This window comes from Rhamphochromis longiceps, linkage group LG10 (assembly GCF_057381845.1).
Source record: "Rhamphochromis longiceps isolate RC_006_pf linkage group LG10, R_longiceps_female_GT1.1, whole genome shotgun sequence".
In the NCBI taxonomy this organism is placed as follows: domain Eukaryota; kingdom Metazoa; phylum Chordata; class Actinopteri; order Cichliformes; family Cichlidae; genus Rhamphochromis; species Rhamphochromis longiceps.
The window spans coordinates 30,390,281-30,409,899 of NC_140566.1; the positions used below are offsets into that span (position 1 = coordinate 30,390,281).

The 19,619-nt window shown below is 39.9% G+C and overlaps 1 protein-coding gene across 1 annotated transcript in view; it reads right to left on the reverse strand.

Annotated features, from left to right (window-relative positions):
* The window catches only part of rad51d (RAD51 paralog D), a 24,640-nt gene extending 6,383 nt beyond the window's left edge, over positions 1-18,257 (reverse strand). The window contains exons 1-7 of the mRNA XM_085421283.1: positions 17,633-18,257; positions 17,489-17,550; positions 12,519-12,637; positions 1,225-1,306; positions 908-1,042; positions 736-831; positions 522-612 (exon numbers count right to left, since the gene is read on the reverse strand). Coding sequence (XP_085277409.1) covers positions 522-612; positions 736-831; positions 908-1,042; positions 1,225-1,306; positions 12,519-12,637; positions 17,489-17,550; positions 17,633-17,714 — 667 coding nt within the window. The 5' untranslated portion in view covers positions 17,715-18,257. The remainder of the gene's footprint in view (positions 1-521; positions 613-735; positions 832-907; positions 1,043-1,224; positions 1,307-12,518; positions 12,638-17,488; positions 17,551-17,632) is intronic.
* Between the last annotated feature and the right edge of the window lie 1,362 nt (positions 18,258-19,619).

Sequence of the window (19,619 nt, forward strand, 5' to 3'; positions counted from 1 at the left end):
TTTGAATCGAGTTATTCAGCAATCAGGAGCTGCACTACACAGACCAGCAGAGATTGCAGAGTGCTAATAGCTTGCATTGTTATGTCTTTTTACAGGCAGGTTTATTTTAGATAAGAACCTTTGAATTTTGGTGCACTGACTGTCAGTTTAATTAGATGACAGTTTTGGAGCTTTCTACAAACATTACAAATTGAATGAAGTTCACTTGGATTACGAATTTCAATTATTTTGAGTCCCAAGAGGCCAGACTCGAATTTAAGCAATTACATATTTAATGAAAACAGCTCTATTTATAACTGACAGCAGAGGTTCGAGCTCATGCTTAAACTGTAATGGTTTGCGGTTTAATGTGACACCACAAATATTAGTGTGTTATTTTGCCACTTTCTTATGACTGGCTGTCATGCTTCCACAGATGTGTTTAAACGTGTTGTGACATTTATTTTCAGTTTTATGGCTGAAGGTGTAAAAACAGCCTGAGGTATGATTGACTATGATGGACCAGCAGAGAGAGATATCACCTTCATTCTGTTTGCCTCCCAGTAGAGGCGAGATAACAGCTGACACAGAGTCCACAATCACCGCCTTGACAGAGCCGCCGCCAACAGACGCCTAATACAAAATGTGACAAAATTAGATTGCTGAAATTTGATTCGTCTTTCTACAAAGGTTCCCCAGCTACAGAAAGACTGCTGGTGTATTTTAAGCGAAATAAAAAAGCAATTGTCAACAAACCTGCTGAAGCCCACCACTGCGAAGACTGTACAGACAGTCGAGCAGAGCGTAAACGTCAAATAAACGGAAGACGTGGATCCTCTGAAGAGCTTCCATCTGTAAAGCAGAAGTTGCTTGTTTTTATTTTCCTTCAAATAACCCAAAATTTTCAATGCAGCTTCAGGTAATTCACCTGCTCTTCTGTGTTGCTGGTTTCAGCCTGCAGCATCTGAAGCAAGCGGCTGGCAGCCAGCCCTCCTGTCGTATCGATATAGATCACACTCTGTTTCAGCTGGTAAGAAATGTGCACTGCAACACCAAAGCACACCTACAAGCAAAGGGAAGCATGTCGGGGATAGTTAAAGTTAACATGAACAATTTGTTTCGGTTAAACAGCGACTCTGGAAGGTGCATTTTCTTATTCTACGGGAGAACGGGGAATTCTAAAAAGGAGTGAATTTATGAGGCTGAAATTATCAGTGACGGAGAGGTAAGGTAGGAAATGTTCACCTGAGATTTGCCACTTCCCGGGCCTCCCGACAGCTCTGTTATCTCTCCAGTATACAAGCCCGAATCCAGCAGTTTATCTAAGCTGCAAGAAACAAGGTACAATTCATTACTCACAACTGCCATCCAATGTAATAAACCATTAAGTGCAGCCGTAGAGCCGGCAAAAACTGCAGCTGGGTAAACATAATACAAACTGAGCCTGACTCCAGACTACTCTTAAGATACTCGGCCAATTCTTAATTCCAGCTGCTTCTTGTCAAGCTCAGGCACCAACTGCAGCTTTCAAATTCATTCAGAAATCGTTGGTTTTTCATTAACTGCTTTTTGAAGGATTTTGTATCTTCCTCAGTGCTTAAGTGAACTGTTGTTTTTCTACAGGTTACAAATCTATAGAGCCTGAGTTTTAGTGAATCACAAAACATCATTCGCTTTTTAATTAAAACAATTAAGATTGTCTGATGTGGTTTAGATGTGCAGCAATGATCTATACCTAGAGCAAAAGGGATTGCAAGTCTGTTTCTTTGTTTTACATGTACCTAAAAAAGGTTTGAGATACAATTTTCTAACTTTAAATCAGGCCACAAGTAGAGTGTCAAGAAAAAGTCCATTTGTTTTCATCCTTTTTTATTCAAAACGAAAACTTTTTAAATATTTTATTTTCAGTACATGTAAAGTGAAATATCTCAAGTGTTTTCATGATGATGGCTCATGGAGTATTTTCTATGATCAATCAAAAATGAGTCCGACTTCTGTGAGGTTATAGTCCTTGGTTGGAACTGTTTTAGTTCTTACTGCACCAAAGCATCAATGTCATTTGAAGGCGATCAGCTTGCTACACCTGCTAATGTATTGAGGGTTTGCTTTGATAGCGGTCCCACAGTGCAGGTTAGTTGGGTGGTCAGTCACAGTAGTAGCACGGTCAGCAAAGCGCTGCTGGAAAAGGAAATCGGTATCTCCACAAAACTCCTCAGCAGTGCTGGGAAGTGATCCTGGTATCTGGCTTCATTGACTTTGACCAAATAAAGTTGCCCAGTCACTAAAAGCACCAGCAAATGAGCCACACCGAGTCATTACCAACTGCAGAAACTTCACACGGGACTTCAAACACCTTTCTGTTCCTTGCCATGTTTCCTCCAGAGACTACGACTTTGATTTACAAATGAAATGCAAAATTTACTTTCATCTGTAAAAAGGACTTCGGACCACTGAGCAAGAGTTCAGCTCTTTTTCCTTTTAGCCCAGATTACACACTTCTGATGTTGCCTCTAGTTCAGGACTAGCTCGATATTAGGAATTAACATTAGCAATGTGACAGCTGTTGCTCCGGTCCTGATGTCGTCTGTAAGTGGTGGCTTGTGATGAAGTCACACCGGCCTCAGTCCACTCCGTGTGACGCTTCCTAAAGTTCTAAATGGACTTCTAACCAACTTTCCACAAACATGCTTTGGTAAGGAATGCTGCAGGCAGCCAGCCTTTTCAGCAATTAATATCTGTGTCTCACCCTCCTTGGGAAAGTGTTGATGATCTTCATTTGGACAACTGCAGAGTCAGCAGTCTTCCCCATGATTGTATGGTTGTGTGCACTGAACAATAACTTACTCAAACTTGAAATAGAATATTATAATAATATGAGATACTGGGTTTCCGATTTTCAAGAGCTTGAAGTCATGAATGAATGAGTTCAATTCAATTTGATTTATATTGCTTCACATTGTTAAGGTTCAAAATTGAGGAGGGAGAGTACAAACCACTCTTGGTCCAGAAGCTCTTTGGTCAAACAATGATTTTAATGAACACACGTGTGGGAAGACACTCTGTACGCAGACAGCCAGTAGTCCTCGACTTAATCAAAGCATGAACAGATATTTTATAGCATCAGGGTTTGATTTACTGACGCCCCTTCATGCGTCACAGATACATTTTATACATAGATCAGACTTTTAACCCAGAAGATCATCTTCTATTTTCATGGCTGGTACTTTCCGTTATCTTAAAGTGAATTGTTCCTCTTTCTTGTCGAGACATAACTAATCTCTCCTCTAAATAAATCTAACTAATGTGTGTGTATGTGTTGACCTCACATGCTCTTTGTGTCACCTCTTAACTGTCTGTGTCTCGTCCTCAAATGCTCTTTCTCAATTCACCTGTTGCACTTCTGACCTTTCACTAGACCAGAAGCTCACTGAGACTATGTGTATGTCTTCTACTAAATAAATGTTTTAACCAAGAACCTCAACTTAAAAGCTTAATATAAAATGATCTGATATATAAGTGTTTTGTAAGCATGTATTGCAATTCCTTCTATGGCTCCAAGTCACTTGCACAATAGATTGTCCGAACATCGCGCCGAACAAAGCTTCCGACCCCCAATTAATTGACCGAGCTCCAACTCTTTAATAAGCACAGATATGCATTGTGTATAAAATAGTCATAACTGCTTAAGGCCTTCTTAAAGCTATCTGTTACATTGTTAAAGCCTCGTCTTAGCCTGCTGCTCAAAATAACTATCTGCTTTCACTTCTGCATACAACTTCCTGTCAGCCTGCAACTCAGTCTTTCTGAAAGAGACACTGTTTAAACCTCTGAATGCAATATCAACTCCAGATTATATTATTAATGCAATGGTAATGATGACAATTATTTAACAATAGCAGTAAAATAATTTCCCTGCTCCACAACATCACAACACCTGTCACCTTAAAGTGCTTTATATTGTACATTGTAAGCTAAAGACTGGATAATATTAGAGATGAAACCCCAACAATCAGATGATTGAACACGTTCTTCTGACACGAGGAGGAAAAACTCTCAACCGTAAAACAAACCTCAGTCAGAATCAGGCTCAGGGAGGGGCTTGACGTGGATCAATGAATGAATGAAAGGTTTTTTTGAGACATACAAGTATAATTTAAATAAATAACAGAAGATATAAAGTCTAATTTTGTGGCATGAACATCATAAAATCTCATGTGCAACACAAACTGAAACTATAGCCTTTAAATGGTGTGCAGAAATATTCTCAAGTGTAATTAAGTACTTTAAAAGTAAATCTTTCACATTATCATTCTCAGTGGAAACCATCCCGGTAACATATTATTGTGTGGCCTCGAGTTAGCGATGCATGGCGACGTGATGACAAAATTGTGGCCACAAGATATGGAATCTGTTGGGGACACATCAGCATTCAGGGTGACTGATGTGAGCACATAGGATGACAGTCACTGATAGTGGGCACAGCTATGATGTCTAAATGTTCAAAGATAGTTTCATGAAGAGTTGAGACACTTAAAACAGCTCCTTTTTTTAATTATTCATAAAGAATCTTTGTCTCTATGAATAAAAAACAAGGGCATAAATAAAAAGGCTGCTCCTAAAACCGGCTGTTTATTCACCGCAGCAGCTCAGTCCTGTAGAGCTATTATCACATGAAGCAGACAAACAGGAAGTGAGATAATATCTCAAGATAACCAATTTTTTTTATTTACTCACACCAAACTTGGTTTTTGAACTCGACACCCTTTGAGCTGCAAACAGTTCTGAAATCATTCCTCACTTATATATTTCTATATTAAACTGTTTCCATCCCAAATAGATTCAAGTGCCAGTCAGAGATGCTACTTTCAACTATATTTTTTCACATCAGTATAGTGAGTGATGAGAGTGTGCTTAGGATTTACAGACTTGTCAGTCTTGCTGTGGGTTTCATTGTTGCTGTGCAAGTAAATCTCCCCCGAGTTCCCCTTTTGCACGCCCTGGGTCGTTTATACGCAACCTCTTCGACCCCGGTGTATCCACTCTCTTTATGCGTTCATGCCACAAGAAACTTAAGCGGTATATCACCAGAGCTCCATTAATTTCCTACTGAACTGAGTGAGCAGCGGGCTCGACTTATGTGATGCTACAGATGTGATTAAAAGGAAGGCCATGGTCGAAAGTTTCACAACCTGCTGTCAACATCTCATATCATTCTGGAGCTGCTTTTTAACCTCATCCTTACAACCTGACTTCACATCAGAGTTCTGCCGAGCAGGAGCAGAACGCCTGTCAAGTTTGTTTACAGCCCTGTCCATAACTTAAAGCTTGAAATACTACAGAAATGCATGATTCCACATCTGTGCTTGGAGGGCTGCTCCGTCCTTTACTGGGGCACCGATAAGCTCACACATGAGTCAGCTGATTTTGGTATCTTTCTTTTTAATTAATGCTAAGTGCTTACTTCATCAAACTTCACGGGGTAATGCAACTGTCAAGTTCTCATAAACAACGCTGAAAAAGCAAAAACAATCCAATAGAGTTGAAGATGCTATCAGAGCTTTTTCCCAAAGCAGAACACACCAAGCAGTGTTTCTCAACTCCTTTATAATATCTCTTAATCACCTCAAATGACCATTTGGGCTCATTACTGCTTGGATTTGTTATGTCTTATGCATCTACAATTATTCTGACAGGTGGGAGGAGTAATTCAAGATGCCAGGGGTTACAGCAGGTACAAACACCCTGCCATGTTCTGCACAGACAATGATGCACGATTCTCCCAGCTGAGTCATCAGTACAAACGATGAACAACTCCATTAGCAGAAAAACATGTCTTTTAGATAAAAAGTCAAAAGGTACAAATCCATTTCCATAAAAATGTAAAAATAGCCAACTGCGACTCTCACTGCATTACTTCATTAAGAAGCATCAAATCATCGCTATGGTTTATGGAAACCTGATAAAATCTCGAGCGGCTTCACCTCAATGTTTATTTTAAAATCCATAGTGTGCACCTTTGTTCCCAACTGTAACGACAAAGTATTTTATGCAGCTCCGATTTTCACTTAATTTAAATGGAAAAGGTAAGCAATATGTATGAAATACAGAACAGGAGGAGCATTCACTCTCAAACTGAATTACTACGACCAATGGCCATAAAATTGCTAATTCTCCAATCATGTAGACCAGCAGTCCCCACAGACCGGTTTATGCTCGACAATATTTTCACGGACCGGCCTTTAAGGTGTCGCGGATAAATACAACAAAATAAAACTAGTACCGGTACCGAAAAAAAGAAGATTTATTCATAACACACGTGAAAAGACCCAGGAAAACCGAGTTAACGATAAAAACGATAACAAAATAACACTGAAAACCAATAAAAACCCTGAAAACCATACATTTCACACCTGAGCCTCAACTCTCGCGGACCGGTACCGGTCCGAGGCCCGGGGCGGGGACCGCTGATTTAGACGACTCCTCACTGAGAAATATTAAGAAAACTGTCAGCTGAAAGTTGAGGAAACCAGAAGCTGCTGCAGGCGAGAAAAACAGAGTTTTTGGTGTGTTTTGGTCGATTTTTTGTATTTTGTGTCAACGCTGACGGCTGAGCCTAAATGCTTACTGAGTATTGCCCCAAATATGTCGATAGCAGACAACACCAAAAACTGTCAGCTGGTTCAGAAACTGACAGCTGCTGGTAACAGAATACAAAGTCACATGTAGACTCCTCTTATTCTTCTTACATCACTTCTACTTTAATGACCAAAAAAAATAGAGTCATTTTATTCTGCAGTATCAGTTTATATTTTAATCATACAGTCAGGTCTGTTGACAATGAGGCAATTTTGTCTTCTCATTTTGTCCCGCTACATCTCCCCCATGGATTTAAAATCAAACAATGAATGTGATTGAAGTGCAAATTCCACCTTTATTTCAAAGGGTTTAGCAAAAGTATCGCATTAACTGTTCAGTAATTAAAGCCATTTTTATACAAAGTCCCTCATTTTCAGAGGCTCAGAAGTAATTGGAGAATTAACTGACAAGCAGCGTTATGGCTGGATGAGACTCGTTCTTTCCAAAAAACCTGAACTTTATTCCAAGTGTTGAAGTTGCATTTAGTAGCTGTTCACTGTTCACAAAGATATGACGATGGAAGTGAAGCAGAGCATCGTTAGATTGAAAAACCAACTAAGACATATAGAGAGGTGGCAAACAGTCAGCTTCCCAAAACTGCAAATGCTCTGCTCAGATTAAGCAAACGCTGCAAAACTGACGGGACAGAGCTTCGCAGTGCAAACGGATAATGACCTAAATCATACTGAAATAACATTTTTCAAAGGAATGGAAAGGGAAATTCTTCAAACACCAGGTCAGTCACCTCTTGTCGACCCAACAGAGCATGCTTTCAGTTACTAAAGACAACACCGAAGGCAGAGAGACTCTTAAACAAGCAATGCCTGCTGGTGGCTGCAGTAAAGGCCTAGCAGAGTTTCTCTTTGTTAATGTCTATGGAGTCTAGAGTGCAGGCAGTCCATTGACAGCTGAAGATTTTCAGGTATTAAAAATAATCCTTATATATAAAATTATGTTACTATTGAGCATCTAAAAATGGGGCACTTGCTATAAAAATCTATACAATTCCTCAGCAGTTAATGAAATACTTTTGTTAAACCTCTTAAAGCTTAAAGTTTGCACTTCAATCACATCTTTATTGTTTGATTTCAAATCCACTGTGGTGGTATAAAACAGCGCTCCGACCTTTTTTTGCGCCACGGACCGGATTATGTCCGACGATATTTTCACGGACCGGCCTTTGAGGTGTCACAGATACATACAACAAAATAAAACCAGTAACAATATTTCACACCCGAGCCTCAACTCTCGCAGCCTGGTACCAAACGACTCACAGACTGGTATCGGCCCATGGCCCGCTGGTATAAAAGGTAAAACTACAAAGACAAACAAAAATAAATAAATAAATACCTGAAAACACTTGGTTTGGTTTAACCCTTTGCCAATGTGTCTTGATGCATCCACTGCAATGATCAGAATAGCCTTTATAAATATTGGCTGGGTATTTCTTATTATCATGAGATTTTGCACAGGAGGAATTGATGAAGAGGCCAATCGCAATAGTTCTGGTCTGCGTCGACCTGACGTGTGGTTACATTTCTAGACAGGAGAACGTCAGGTTACGCTGTAGGTTATGGCATCGGGCAGGGGTGGGAAGTCCAGGCCTGAAGGCCTAGATGTCACCCTGGGTCAACACACCTGAATCTAATGATTTGTTCATTACCAGGCCTCTGGAGAACTTCAAGACATGTTGAGGAGGTAATCTAGCCATTTGAATTAGCCGTGTTGGATCAAGGACATCTAAAACCTGCAGGACACCGGCCCTCGAGGCCTGGACTTCCCCAACCCTGGCACGGGGTTTGAGAGGCTTTTCTGGTTACGATGTAGCTACAGCATACATTTCATACTGAAGCATAAATCTCCAGTTAGACCTCTAAAACCAAAGTGAAATGAACAAACCCACTCTGGAAAATAGCTGAAACTAAACTGGACTCACAAAAGAAATGACAAAGAAAGTAAAAATCAAAAGTAATAAAAAATGATTATATAAATGATTATATTCTCATGACTTCTATCATAGGCAGTTTTCCAGACACGGTTGAAGTCTAGTCCCAGAAGAAAAGGAAAAATTCAATGAAGATCTCTACCAAAAAAAAACAACCAAAAAACAAGTTTATGGTCTCACAGCAGGCCTAATCCAAGTCAGGGAAACGGAGAACTATTCTCTTTCAGCATTTTGATTTGTGTCTGTTGAAGCTCAGATCAGTGATCTGTGCAGTTTGTGGAATCTCATCTTTCTCGTGATGACGGATGTGACAGACATGCAGTTTAATTTACATAACCTTCAAGCTGGAGGACCTTGGTTAAGCATCGCTGGAAGCCTGTGGCTGCTTGATAGCAGTTCTCACCACCCATGGCGTGACTCTGAAGAGAAGAATTGGTGGGTATGGATGTATTTGCATTATTCTTGCCTTCTGTGACAACAGTGCTGTGAGAGCTGCACTGTTGATCGTCAAGTTAGGTTCTTGTAAGGACTCAGAAGGATGAAAGTGATTGCCCTTGAAAAGTCACAGATTCAAAATCTCCCACAGGCTGCCCTCATCAGTGTGCTCAGAAGACTGTGCAGTCCTTGGACCCCAAGGAAAGGAAGCAATGAAGAGGCTCAGCCTTTGTTGCACTCTGCTTTTCTATAAAAGATGATTTTAAGATTCCCGTCGACAGATATTTTCTGCCGGCCATACCCCGTTCCAGAATGATTATTTAAACAAATAGTGGGAATTAGCAGGATCTTACTTAAGAGGAGCTGTGATACTTGTGTAATACTTGTGTTAAGCTTCATTAACTAAACATTGACATTGAGCTTCAAGGCTGAATTCCTCATGAGAAGGCTCAGACAGAAGAAAATCGCTGCCATTCTCAATGAGGTTTTAAGTGACTCTTCTGATTTGGTGCTGAATTTCAGCACTTGATCACAGCCAAACATCTCTACAATGGTTCAGATACACGCTATTCTGCTATTACCGCCCTATCGAGTGTTGGCACAATTACTTCGTGGGCTGCATGAGATGGCTCTGAATCACTATCAGTCATCATCACACATCCCGTTTGTGTAGGGCCAGAAAATCTGATAAGGTTTGTTTAGCCTTACTTTGTACATATTGTTTGATATTCAGCAGCCACACAAGCAAATACTATTTATCATTCATTCACTATTAAACTGCTTTTGAGTTTTATTGCTTGAGCTGCGACTGAAGTCTATTAAATGCAAGTTTCGGGAGTATTTCTGTGCTGCTAAAGACAAAAAGTAGCTCCCTTTTGATATTTAATGAGACAGGTACAGTAAGCGTTCAGCTATAGCCAAGGAGCTCAAAACTTTTTGACAGTCCAAGGAAAGTTTTCCATATTTACAATGTTTTAGCAGGAAAGTTAACCTGATTTTTTATTTACATTAAATTTATGTTGTTGAAATCAAACCAAAAAAAGTTTCCTCTTCACTGGGTGTACATCAAAACAACTGGAAGAAGAAAGGAAAGTGTTTAAAGGCTTTTGCAACTTTCAGGCACTAAAGGCATCTCCAGTGTTCATGGTTAAGAAAATATATAAAAACGAAATATTTGGATTTTTCAATTGAAACTGGATTCTTCTCTAAAACTGAAATTAAACAGAAGAAGCACTAGTTAGTTATTTGTCATTAAAATTAATGTCTTTTCTACAATCAACCCGCCTGTGGCAAGAAAACAGAACTAATTTACCACATGTTGGTGGGCCCAAGCACAGCAACACAACAATTCACCATTAAAAGTTGGAACCACTCATGTCGGATACTATGGAAGGGAATAACTACAAAATTCCAGATGTTCCACAGAAGCAGCCAGCAGATTCAATCACTATTTCCTTTAAATAAAAAAGTGTTTAAAAAAAATCCCAACATTAAAAATAATGCTGATTCTGAAAGGGATAAGTGCCTTTGAACGAGTGAAAAAAGAAAAATAAACAAATACTACTGGGAAGGACTATTTTCTGTACTAACAGGGAAGTCTATGTAAATGAGTACATAATTAAACTGATATACCAAATATTGGGATATAACATCCGATAATTTGGAATATCGGCTTTTTAAATCACTAAATATCTGTATCTGTCCTAAAAATGTTGTAATTCAAATTTTAAAGCGATTAAAATGACAAATTTAAAGGGGGAGAGGTGGGAACTGGGGTCCTGTTAAATCTAAATCCTATGCCTTATGATAGATATCCCATCATCCTATTATTGTTCCTTTTTTTTTTTTTTATCTTCAACAATTTTTATTTAATTTTGAACTCCAATAACAAAACAGAAAACAAACAGACAAAAAAAGTTATCATATTCTTTCTTCTATTATTCCTTTTTTTAATGTTACTGATTGTCTCTCTACTGTATTCAGGCTTTAAGTTAATAACACACATGTACTGAAGAAAAAAACAAGAAAAAACCACATAGAAAACAAGACGTGTTCGTGATATTTACTCTAACTTTTTATTTATTTTAATTTAAACAGAAATGACTATTACTCAGACAGTTTTAGGCTTAAACCTACATTAGGCTGTAGTCTCTAATAAACTTAAAGCTAAGTAAGTGTGTGCTTCATTTCTCTGTCTGTGCATGAAGCAAACAGCGTACTCACAGTACAAACTGACACGATGGACATCAAAACGCATCATTCACCAGTTCACCTTTCCACCAGTAGAGCGCAGCCAAGACACACACAAATCCCACTACTGTGCTCACACGACTGATTCAGTTTCATATCACTAATCCAAGGCACTAACTAATTTATGAAAACCACTTTTCAAAAAAAGAACCATGGGGAGGCCAAAAAACACCTGTGGTCATTAATTATGCTACAACAGTGAGTTTAACTGTGGAAAAGGTAGCAGCTTATAAATTATGCCATGCTGCCCCAATTCACAGACTCGTCCAGATACGTCTGTGACCTGGCTGAAGAGTACTTCCCATCCAAAAGTGGAATATTTATGCGGAATGCTTTGTTCTTTGACGGCATACAGACAGCTGAATTTCGGATTCCAGTGCACACCTCTGTGTGAAAACTTTCATCGGATTCAGTGTCTCAGTTTTACAGGTTAATTGTAAGTACTGCTGTAATACAATGTTGTGCTGGTTGCAGAGGGAACTTGAGGTTTTGTCAAATCATGAAAATTTAATTTTTTGATGTACCACAAAAAATGTTCTGAAAGACTTGCCAGTGGTGTTTGTTTTTCAGAGGAAAGTAGTCAAGCTGGAGGCCAAGTTAATGCAGCTGATATATCAGAAACCACTTTAGGCTACGTTTACCAGCCAAATGGAAGAACAAGCAAAAAGAAAAAGAAAAAAAAAGTCAGCTTTAGCTGCTAAAATGTTTCCTCAGTGCAGGAATGTGGCACGCAGGCCTTTTTCTAAAAGACTCTTTTGCTCAGATGTATTTTTAACAACAGCAGCAGCCATGTTCCAGATGGATAATCCGGCGTAGTTCAATGCAAACTGAATTTCAGCACTGATTGAGAATGAAGAATCTAGTTTGATAAAAATGGATCGATGTAAGATACAAAACATCTTTGCTAATGTATGATACTATTGACTTTACATGCTTTGCAGTGTCCGTGTAGGTTTGCAAAGATGAACAGAAAAGCTGGCAAACATAATAAAACTTTTATCCCCCAACAAAGCTGCTTAAATTTATTTTTGCAAAGACTGAAAGTTTTGTTCATCAAAGATCATGGCATTAGACTTTCAAAGACTCTAATCCAGTGGAAAAGATAAAAAAAAATAAAGCCAGTGCATTTCAAACCCTAAGAATGTGTCCTCAGGAACGCATATTTGATTCCCGAGATGAACCTTCCTTATGGCATCGAGCCTGTCGTTAAATCCCCTCCAGCCGCTGAAACACAAAGAAGCGTGCTCTGCTGTGTGAGCAGCATTGTCTTTACCTGGGGTTTCCAGTGGAGAGGATGGCTGTTGAGCTCAATAGCTCCTCATACAGATCAGCACCTGACACAGGAAATGCTGTGTGCTGGGCTAGCAGCACTCGGCGGATGGCAAACAGAGCCTGAAATAGAAAAATTACAGCATATGAGGCTCACACAAATGTTGCATGGATCAGCTGCAAAACAAAAAACTCAGTGTTGCCAGATTGGGGAGTTTTATTTCTAGGCCATTTTAATTATAATCCAAATGTAAAAATTCAGCTTGTCTTCATGTGATTAGAAGGATATTTTTTAATAATGCCCTCATTCATCATTTGCTTCATAATTAAAGTAAATGCCAGATCTTGGTTTTGCTCCATGTCAAATCACTTTAGATGGAAAAAAACAAGTTGAGACAGTGATATCGTGGATTATTTTTTAAGCTTCATTTTGGGCATACTATCCAAATGGTTGCAGGGACTAGCAGTTAGTTTAATTAGCGAATCAGCTCAGTTTCTGCCAGTATTCCAGCTCAGCCGCTACAAATGAGTACAACTTAAAGGAAAGAGCTGAACCCTTGACCCCAGCTGTGAGGCGATCTCTTGACTCTTTTAAGCTGTAGGGGACATTTTTCTTGCATGGTTTGGATCCACTTCTGTTGACATAAAGTCAAATCAGTACAAAGTTGTTCTGAGTGATCACCTTTAACCTACAATGAAACATTTCCATCCTGATAGGAGCGACCTTTTCAGGATGATAATGCCCGCCCATCCAAAGGGCACCAGCTGCCCCAGAATGCTTTGGTGTGTGTGAAAATGATGCAAATCGTATCCTAACTTTGAAGTTAAAAACTCTCAACACAATTGATGACGTCCATGTTAGAAAATGCTCACCACCTCCACCACATCAACACTGTCTCAAGATAAGTCAGTCGTAACGTGGCATTCAAAGTCTGACTTTCTCATTACCACCAGCAATCAATTCGAATTGCAAAGTCACGACCAACATGTAGGAAACATGCATGTCAGACGCCACTAAATAGACAGGAAGCAATAAGCTGGACACAACAATGAGCAGCTTATTGAGAGATTGCAATAACAAGAAATCCATCTGAACTAACCAAAGAGCCATCATGGGACAGTTGGTCTAACTTGGCTCCGATGTTGACTAAACAAGAAAAGCAGGTGAATCATCTCCACAAATGTCAACGATAGCACTGGGATGCCAGCCCCTTTGATGGATATTTCTTTTTAATTAAAAAGTGTGTTTGCTTTGGAAATCTTTTTTTTTTCCATGAATCATTTTCTGAGCTCATGTCAAAGCAATGTTTATTTCCAACTCAACAGCTTCTTGATTGTTAGCAAGTTATACCGCTTGGCAATTAGTGTTTAGTGCTTACTGTATTCAATTAGCCAATTTTCTTATGATGGTTAAAACCCCCAATATATATTTGTTATAACTGCCGCAAAGCAGCACGTGCTAACAGGCAAGTCGTACTCACATGTGAATACAAGTGAATGCTAGGACAGGAGGTGGTAAAGTCTAGGCTTAGCTAGGTCGCCGCAACCAACCTGAAGTAAATTCAAAAGACTGTAAAATAAAGACCAGATCAGGACCACGCTTAATGAAGACGAGTTGGTGCAACCGACCCCCAGTGACAGAATATAGTGTTCAAAGAAGATATTCGATTTCTCCAGTAGAATTAGAGACATTTTTAAAAGGCACACTGAAGCTGTCCTGCTATAATAATAACCAGTCGGCATCATCTTAGTCTTTGTGTTGGTATTACGTTGAGATAGGGGCACCAGCAAAGCAACAGCTTCCTTACTTTCTTTCTCTATTCTTAATTCCACCGGTGACACCGATAAGCTATCCTGACACAGTATTATTACGGTGTCACTGTATAAGAAGTGTTCTCACTGCCCAATACATTTATCAGGCAAAGTACCAGAAGTGAGCCAGTCATGATTACAGCGGGGGTATCTTCCTTTAACAGTCGTGTCTGAATGAAGGCTCCCCTAAGACGTGGACGATTTTTACTCTGACCTTTACTTTGTGTGTGCAGATCTCGTTTGTGCCAACAGCAATGCCAAATATCAACGTTGGGTAGTGGGATTGAACACGTTGCACCCAAGCCTTTACCTAATGCAGAGACTCCCTATCTGAGTCACTTCAGTAACACTTTTGTTAGCATTTTTGTGTTTTCTTCATTACTTTCATTGTTCTTGTAAATTCAAATGGACAATAATGTCTTAATAAAATTAAATTATACTACACAGATCTCTTACTTAACATAGAAAAATAGGTAACATCATACAAGTTGCTTAGCTGGCAAACAAGTCTCTATAGATTCTTTACCCAGTGTTACATACAGTTAATTTCTCCCTTGCTTTCTTGCTCCAGATCTAATAATGTTAAAGACGCAGGTGTATGTAGAATAGAATACTGCTAACAATTCAATACGTCATTATTGCTCTCCCATGCCATCATCCCTCATGATCTTTGGTTTTCTGTTTTAAATAAAACATCCCTGCATGTGTGCACAGAGCTGTGTTTAGCTTCAAGTTTACTGTAAAACTCCGACCGTATTCCACTGGCTCCTCCAGCATCACAGCTGCACAAGAACACTGCTCACTAACCAGGCTGATGTGTGATGCTTCATATGAAGCTCAACCGCAAAAATATCAAATGCTGGGCAGTCCAGCTTTCTCTAGAAAGAGCACTTAATGTTGTTAAGCAGAGTTAAACTCTGATTAGTCTCTCCTTCTGGGCAGAGAAGATTTCCTGTTAGACTTCATGCCCAACAGCTGAAATTTATTTAGGGAAATCAGACAAATCTGTTGGGTCTCAATTAGTGGGAAGAAGGTTGGCACTCCAAATTTGGCTTGTGGGCTCATGAGACAGGTATGTTTTTACATGAAAACTTTGTCTTGTGTAGCTTTAATTTAACTGTAGGAGGCCGCTTTAGTCAGATAAATGTATAGGTGACCTAGCATTGACCTCATCTCTGTTGTGTGGGCAGGACAACGGTTCAGATCAACAGCAGGAGTCTGATGGAGCACAGGGATGCCCGGTAATCAGCTCAGGGGATGCCTGCAGGCTGAGCAAGCTGGTTAGAAAGTCTAGCTCGGCCACTGGGATGAGCCTGAGCCTGCTGCAGGCAGTGATGGGAAAAAAAACAATATTTGAAAAGCATAATGATCTAATGGGGAAAACATCTTCAAAGTCTCTCTCCATTATAAAAATGCATTTTGGTCATTATTTCTCTTACACGCTTTACTGTACAGAAACAGGAAGATGTTTTTCAAATTAGTCAGGTGAAGGTTTCCTCCATGAAACTGGCTTTAAAAATGTAGAAAGTGAAATTACAGCGAGGCTATATGGAGAGATATGGTGCAAGTGTAGAAGTATGGAGACGGCATAATTTATTTTGCACCTTTCTAAATGTTCTCTTGCAATTTCTTAGCTTTTTTATCCCCCTGGGGCTGCAAAATTTTCATCCTATACATGTTCAGTCTGCATGTCCAGACACAGAGACCACAGAGGATGGTTGACTGACAGAAATGCTCACTCATCTTTTTACCAAGAAAGTCTGGGTTGGCTTCAGTGTCCCATCCACCCACACAAGTACTCCCCGATACACTTTTATTTATAAAACCCTCGCGGGTACCCTTCATGATCATTTGTGTTCTTATATCTCTGAAAAGTTTGGTGGAAAACACTATTCATGGTCTAAAAAACATAGTTTACCGTTATCTGCCCAGAAGGCCAGTTCTGAGTTAGACAGGATTTCTTTCATGATCTCTGCCTTTTTTCTGGTTCTCACTGCACACTGATTTAAAACTAAGAGAGCTGACCTATCGTTGCAGGTTCAGACTGATAATGAAGGACTTTGTGGGGGAACTCAGAAGGAGGTTTTTAGCTTCTTTTTTAGCTAGAAAGTTTTTCACCGTTTATCATTTTCTGTGGAAATATAGATATCGCTTTCATTTCTTTTTAGATACATTTTTCATGCTGATATTCTATTATATCAACACAAAGCATAAAACCAGTTTTAACTGCAGATCTGGACAAAAAATATAGGAAAGGATAGGAAGCAAATGTGATGCTTAACCTTGATTTAACCCAGTAATAAAAAACAGCCCTTCCTGGCTTGTTAACCAAATGAGCTTGTTTGCAGTGGGTATATATATATAATGCACCCAGTGGGAGGTCTGCTTCCATTATGGATGACTTTAAAAAAGAAGGTATCCCACATAATAATATAAACCACTTACACAATGGGAAACTCATGCTGCATGTGGTAGTGTGTATCTAAGCTCAGGAAGATACTGGCCTACAGTGTTTATGCCAGCTATAACATGTGGGTGATCTCTGTGTTAATTTAAAGGGCATCTTTTAAGCTAATTTCCTAATCTAGAATTTCAATTCTTGGACTTATGCTAGAATAGCTTTGCAGGACTCACACCCACAAAATTTTTATCTTATCTCCCATCTAACCTTTGTGCAGCTCCTTAGTTCATCCACTTTCTCAAACATGCCCTTTTAGACAACTCTCTGCTGACTGGCTGGACCAAACAAACAGGTCTCATAAAAGCTGTGCACCTGAGATGACCAAATTAAGAAGATTTACTCTCTTTGACATCACACCCAGCCAAGAGTAGAAAAAAAACTGTCTGAAATTGCAGGTTTAAAGCAGTTGCCTAAGCTTATGACTCATAGGGATTACTTGTACATACACGGACCTCATTATAAGAAAGTTTGGCCATGTTTAATATGGACTGTGGCAGAAAATGAGGAGCAGCATTACAAGCCCACTTTAAATTCCTTCCTAACACCACTAAATAAACTGCTGTGATAGGGATAATTTCGAGGCAGCACCTCGATTAAATTGGAGTAATATGTTGGGTAAGCTGGAAACTGACAGTGCACTCTTGTAAGGGTCACTATCTCGTGTTTTTAGGGATCTATGATTAGGATTAAAGTATACATACCTTATAGGATACAGAACATTTCTGAGCAAGGCCCTCAATGTCTGATGAAACCAGGTCCTCCACTGTGAAACCAAGAAATCAGATGTGTTATCGATAACTTGTCTGTGATTAGGCTAAAACGGACACATTGCCCCACAAACTCACCTGTTTTAATATCAGCAGCACGAAGGTCGCGTAATAAGTCTTCATCCAGTCCAGGACACATCCCCTCTCTTAGTACGACCATGGTCTTGCATATTTTAAGATTAATTCATATGTGACTGAAAACATCAGGACGCATAATGAAGCTTCTAGTAAAAAGAGGTTACCTAACTAACTATACATATGCCGCTAGCTACAGTTGTTTTTAGCTTTCCCAGCCAGTTGTTTTAGCTTTGCGGCTAACTTTGGCAAACTCTTCCGCTGTTTGCGTTGTTAAAGTCGGTATAAATAACCGTTCCTAACATTTAAAACGTAACAACACCAGGTGAACTGACACAGGCACACTTCTACAAAAACTTCTGCTTAACTTCGTTATTAGCGTACGCGGAGGCGAGGGAAAATACGCGAAGGCTTGTTGCTTGCCGTAGGATATTTTGCACTCATTCGCTTGTGGGTAATGTAGTATACTGTTGTTAAGGCGTACGTTAGTCTATTTTTGCATAGCATTTTAACACACCTGTAACTGTCGTGGACTTAAACGATTTGTCTTCATTAAATCTTTGACTTAAACGAAAAACTGAAATAAAGTTGTAGAAAAAAAGACATTTTCTTGGCTCTCTACCTCCCGGTCTAACATACCCCGGCTCTCCCTCCCTCATAGAACACATCACTCATACATGCAGGGTCTTGATGGAGGGTTGTAAGTGGTGTAGATCACAGTGGGTAGAGCCATTCACGTGGCTCTGCTGGCTGTACTGCGGTGACCTGCCCCTCCTTTTTAATTACACTATAGTCATTATGCTTCACAACATCACCACAACCATAGAGCCTTGGGGGCAGGTGTGTTAACTAGAGACTAATGGGTGGGGTTACTACCATAGCCCCATTCAACCCTTCACTGCTATCTGTCCCTTAATTTTATCTGCAACTTAAACATGGAGGGTCTTGGGGATGGGTGGAGGTGGGGACTAGCACTACTGTTCAGCAGAGGGGTGCTTGTGTCACACCCAGCACTAGTTTTCATACAGCAATACTCATCTTGTAAACTTTGTACACTCACACTCCACAGCACACCTGCACAACATAGCACATTCAACACTGACTGGAGGGGCATCTTCCTAAACCCCTGTTCCACACACCCTGCCAGGTACTGTGGTCTACGGGCGGTTTGTTTGGTGCTTTGGTTGCATCTCCATTAGATCTGTGTGCATGTCCCTGTATGTTTCCGTGTGTCATTAGTGGTTTGGTGGGTGGGTATGTGAGTTAGTGAGGGAATGGTGAGTGTGTGTGCATGGCTGGGCTTGTGTCTGAGGCTTGCTGAGCCTTGGCCTCTATGGAACATGGTTATGGAGGAAGGGGTTCATCCTCCCCACTGCTCCCTGCTGGCCACTGCTACCCCCCACTGGGCTGCAAGCACATGTTGGTTCCAGGGCACGTGGCTGGATGTTCTGGCGTGGTCATTGACCAACTCCCTTGGTGATCCAGAGTGGCTTGGACTTCATCCGTGTCAGGGGGAGGGGGTTCCTCTGGATTTATCTCTGTCTGCCTCTGGCACCAAGGGGGCGTTATTGCAAGTTCCCACCCTCATTTTCAGGTACATTTTCTCTTTCTCACACACACACCACAAAAAGACTATTGAAGTGTCCCAGGTGTTGTATATTTGTTTTGTATATTTTTATTTGTACTCTATCCTTTTATAATGTCTTCCCCCTCATTTTTTCTTGCCTGTCCTGTCTTAGACATAGTCATACTGTGTATACCACATATAATGTAATAAGTAAAATAACAGGAATAAAAATGAAGAAATAAGCAGATAAACCCTGAACAAGGGAGCCTGTAGAGAATTTGTAGAGCTGATCTTGAAGAAGTAAGCTGTGTTTGGGACAACAGCACATTGAGATCATAATTCTGATTGCAAAAGGATTTAAAAGAAAATGCTACATTCTAGTGGATAACAAGGTGATTGGGATCTGGAAGGTATTGTTTCTGC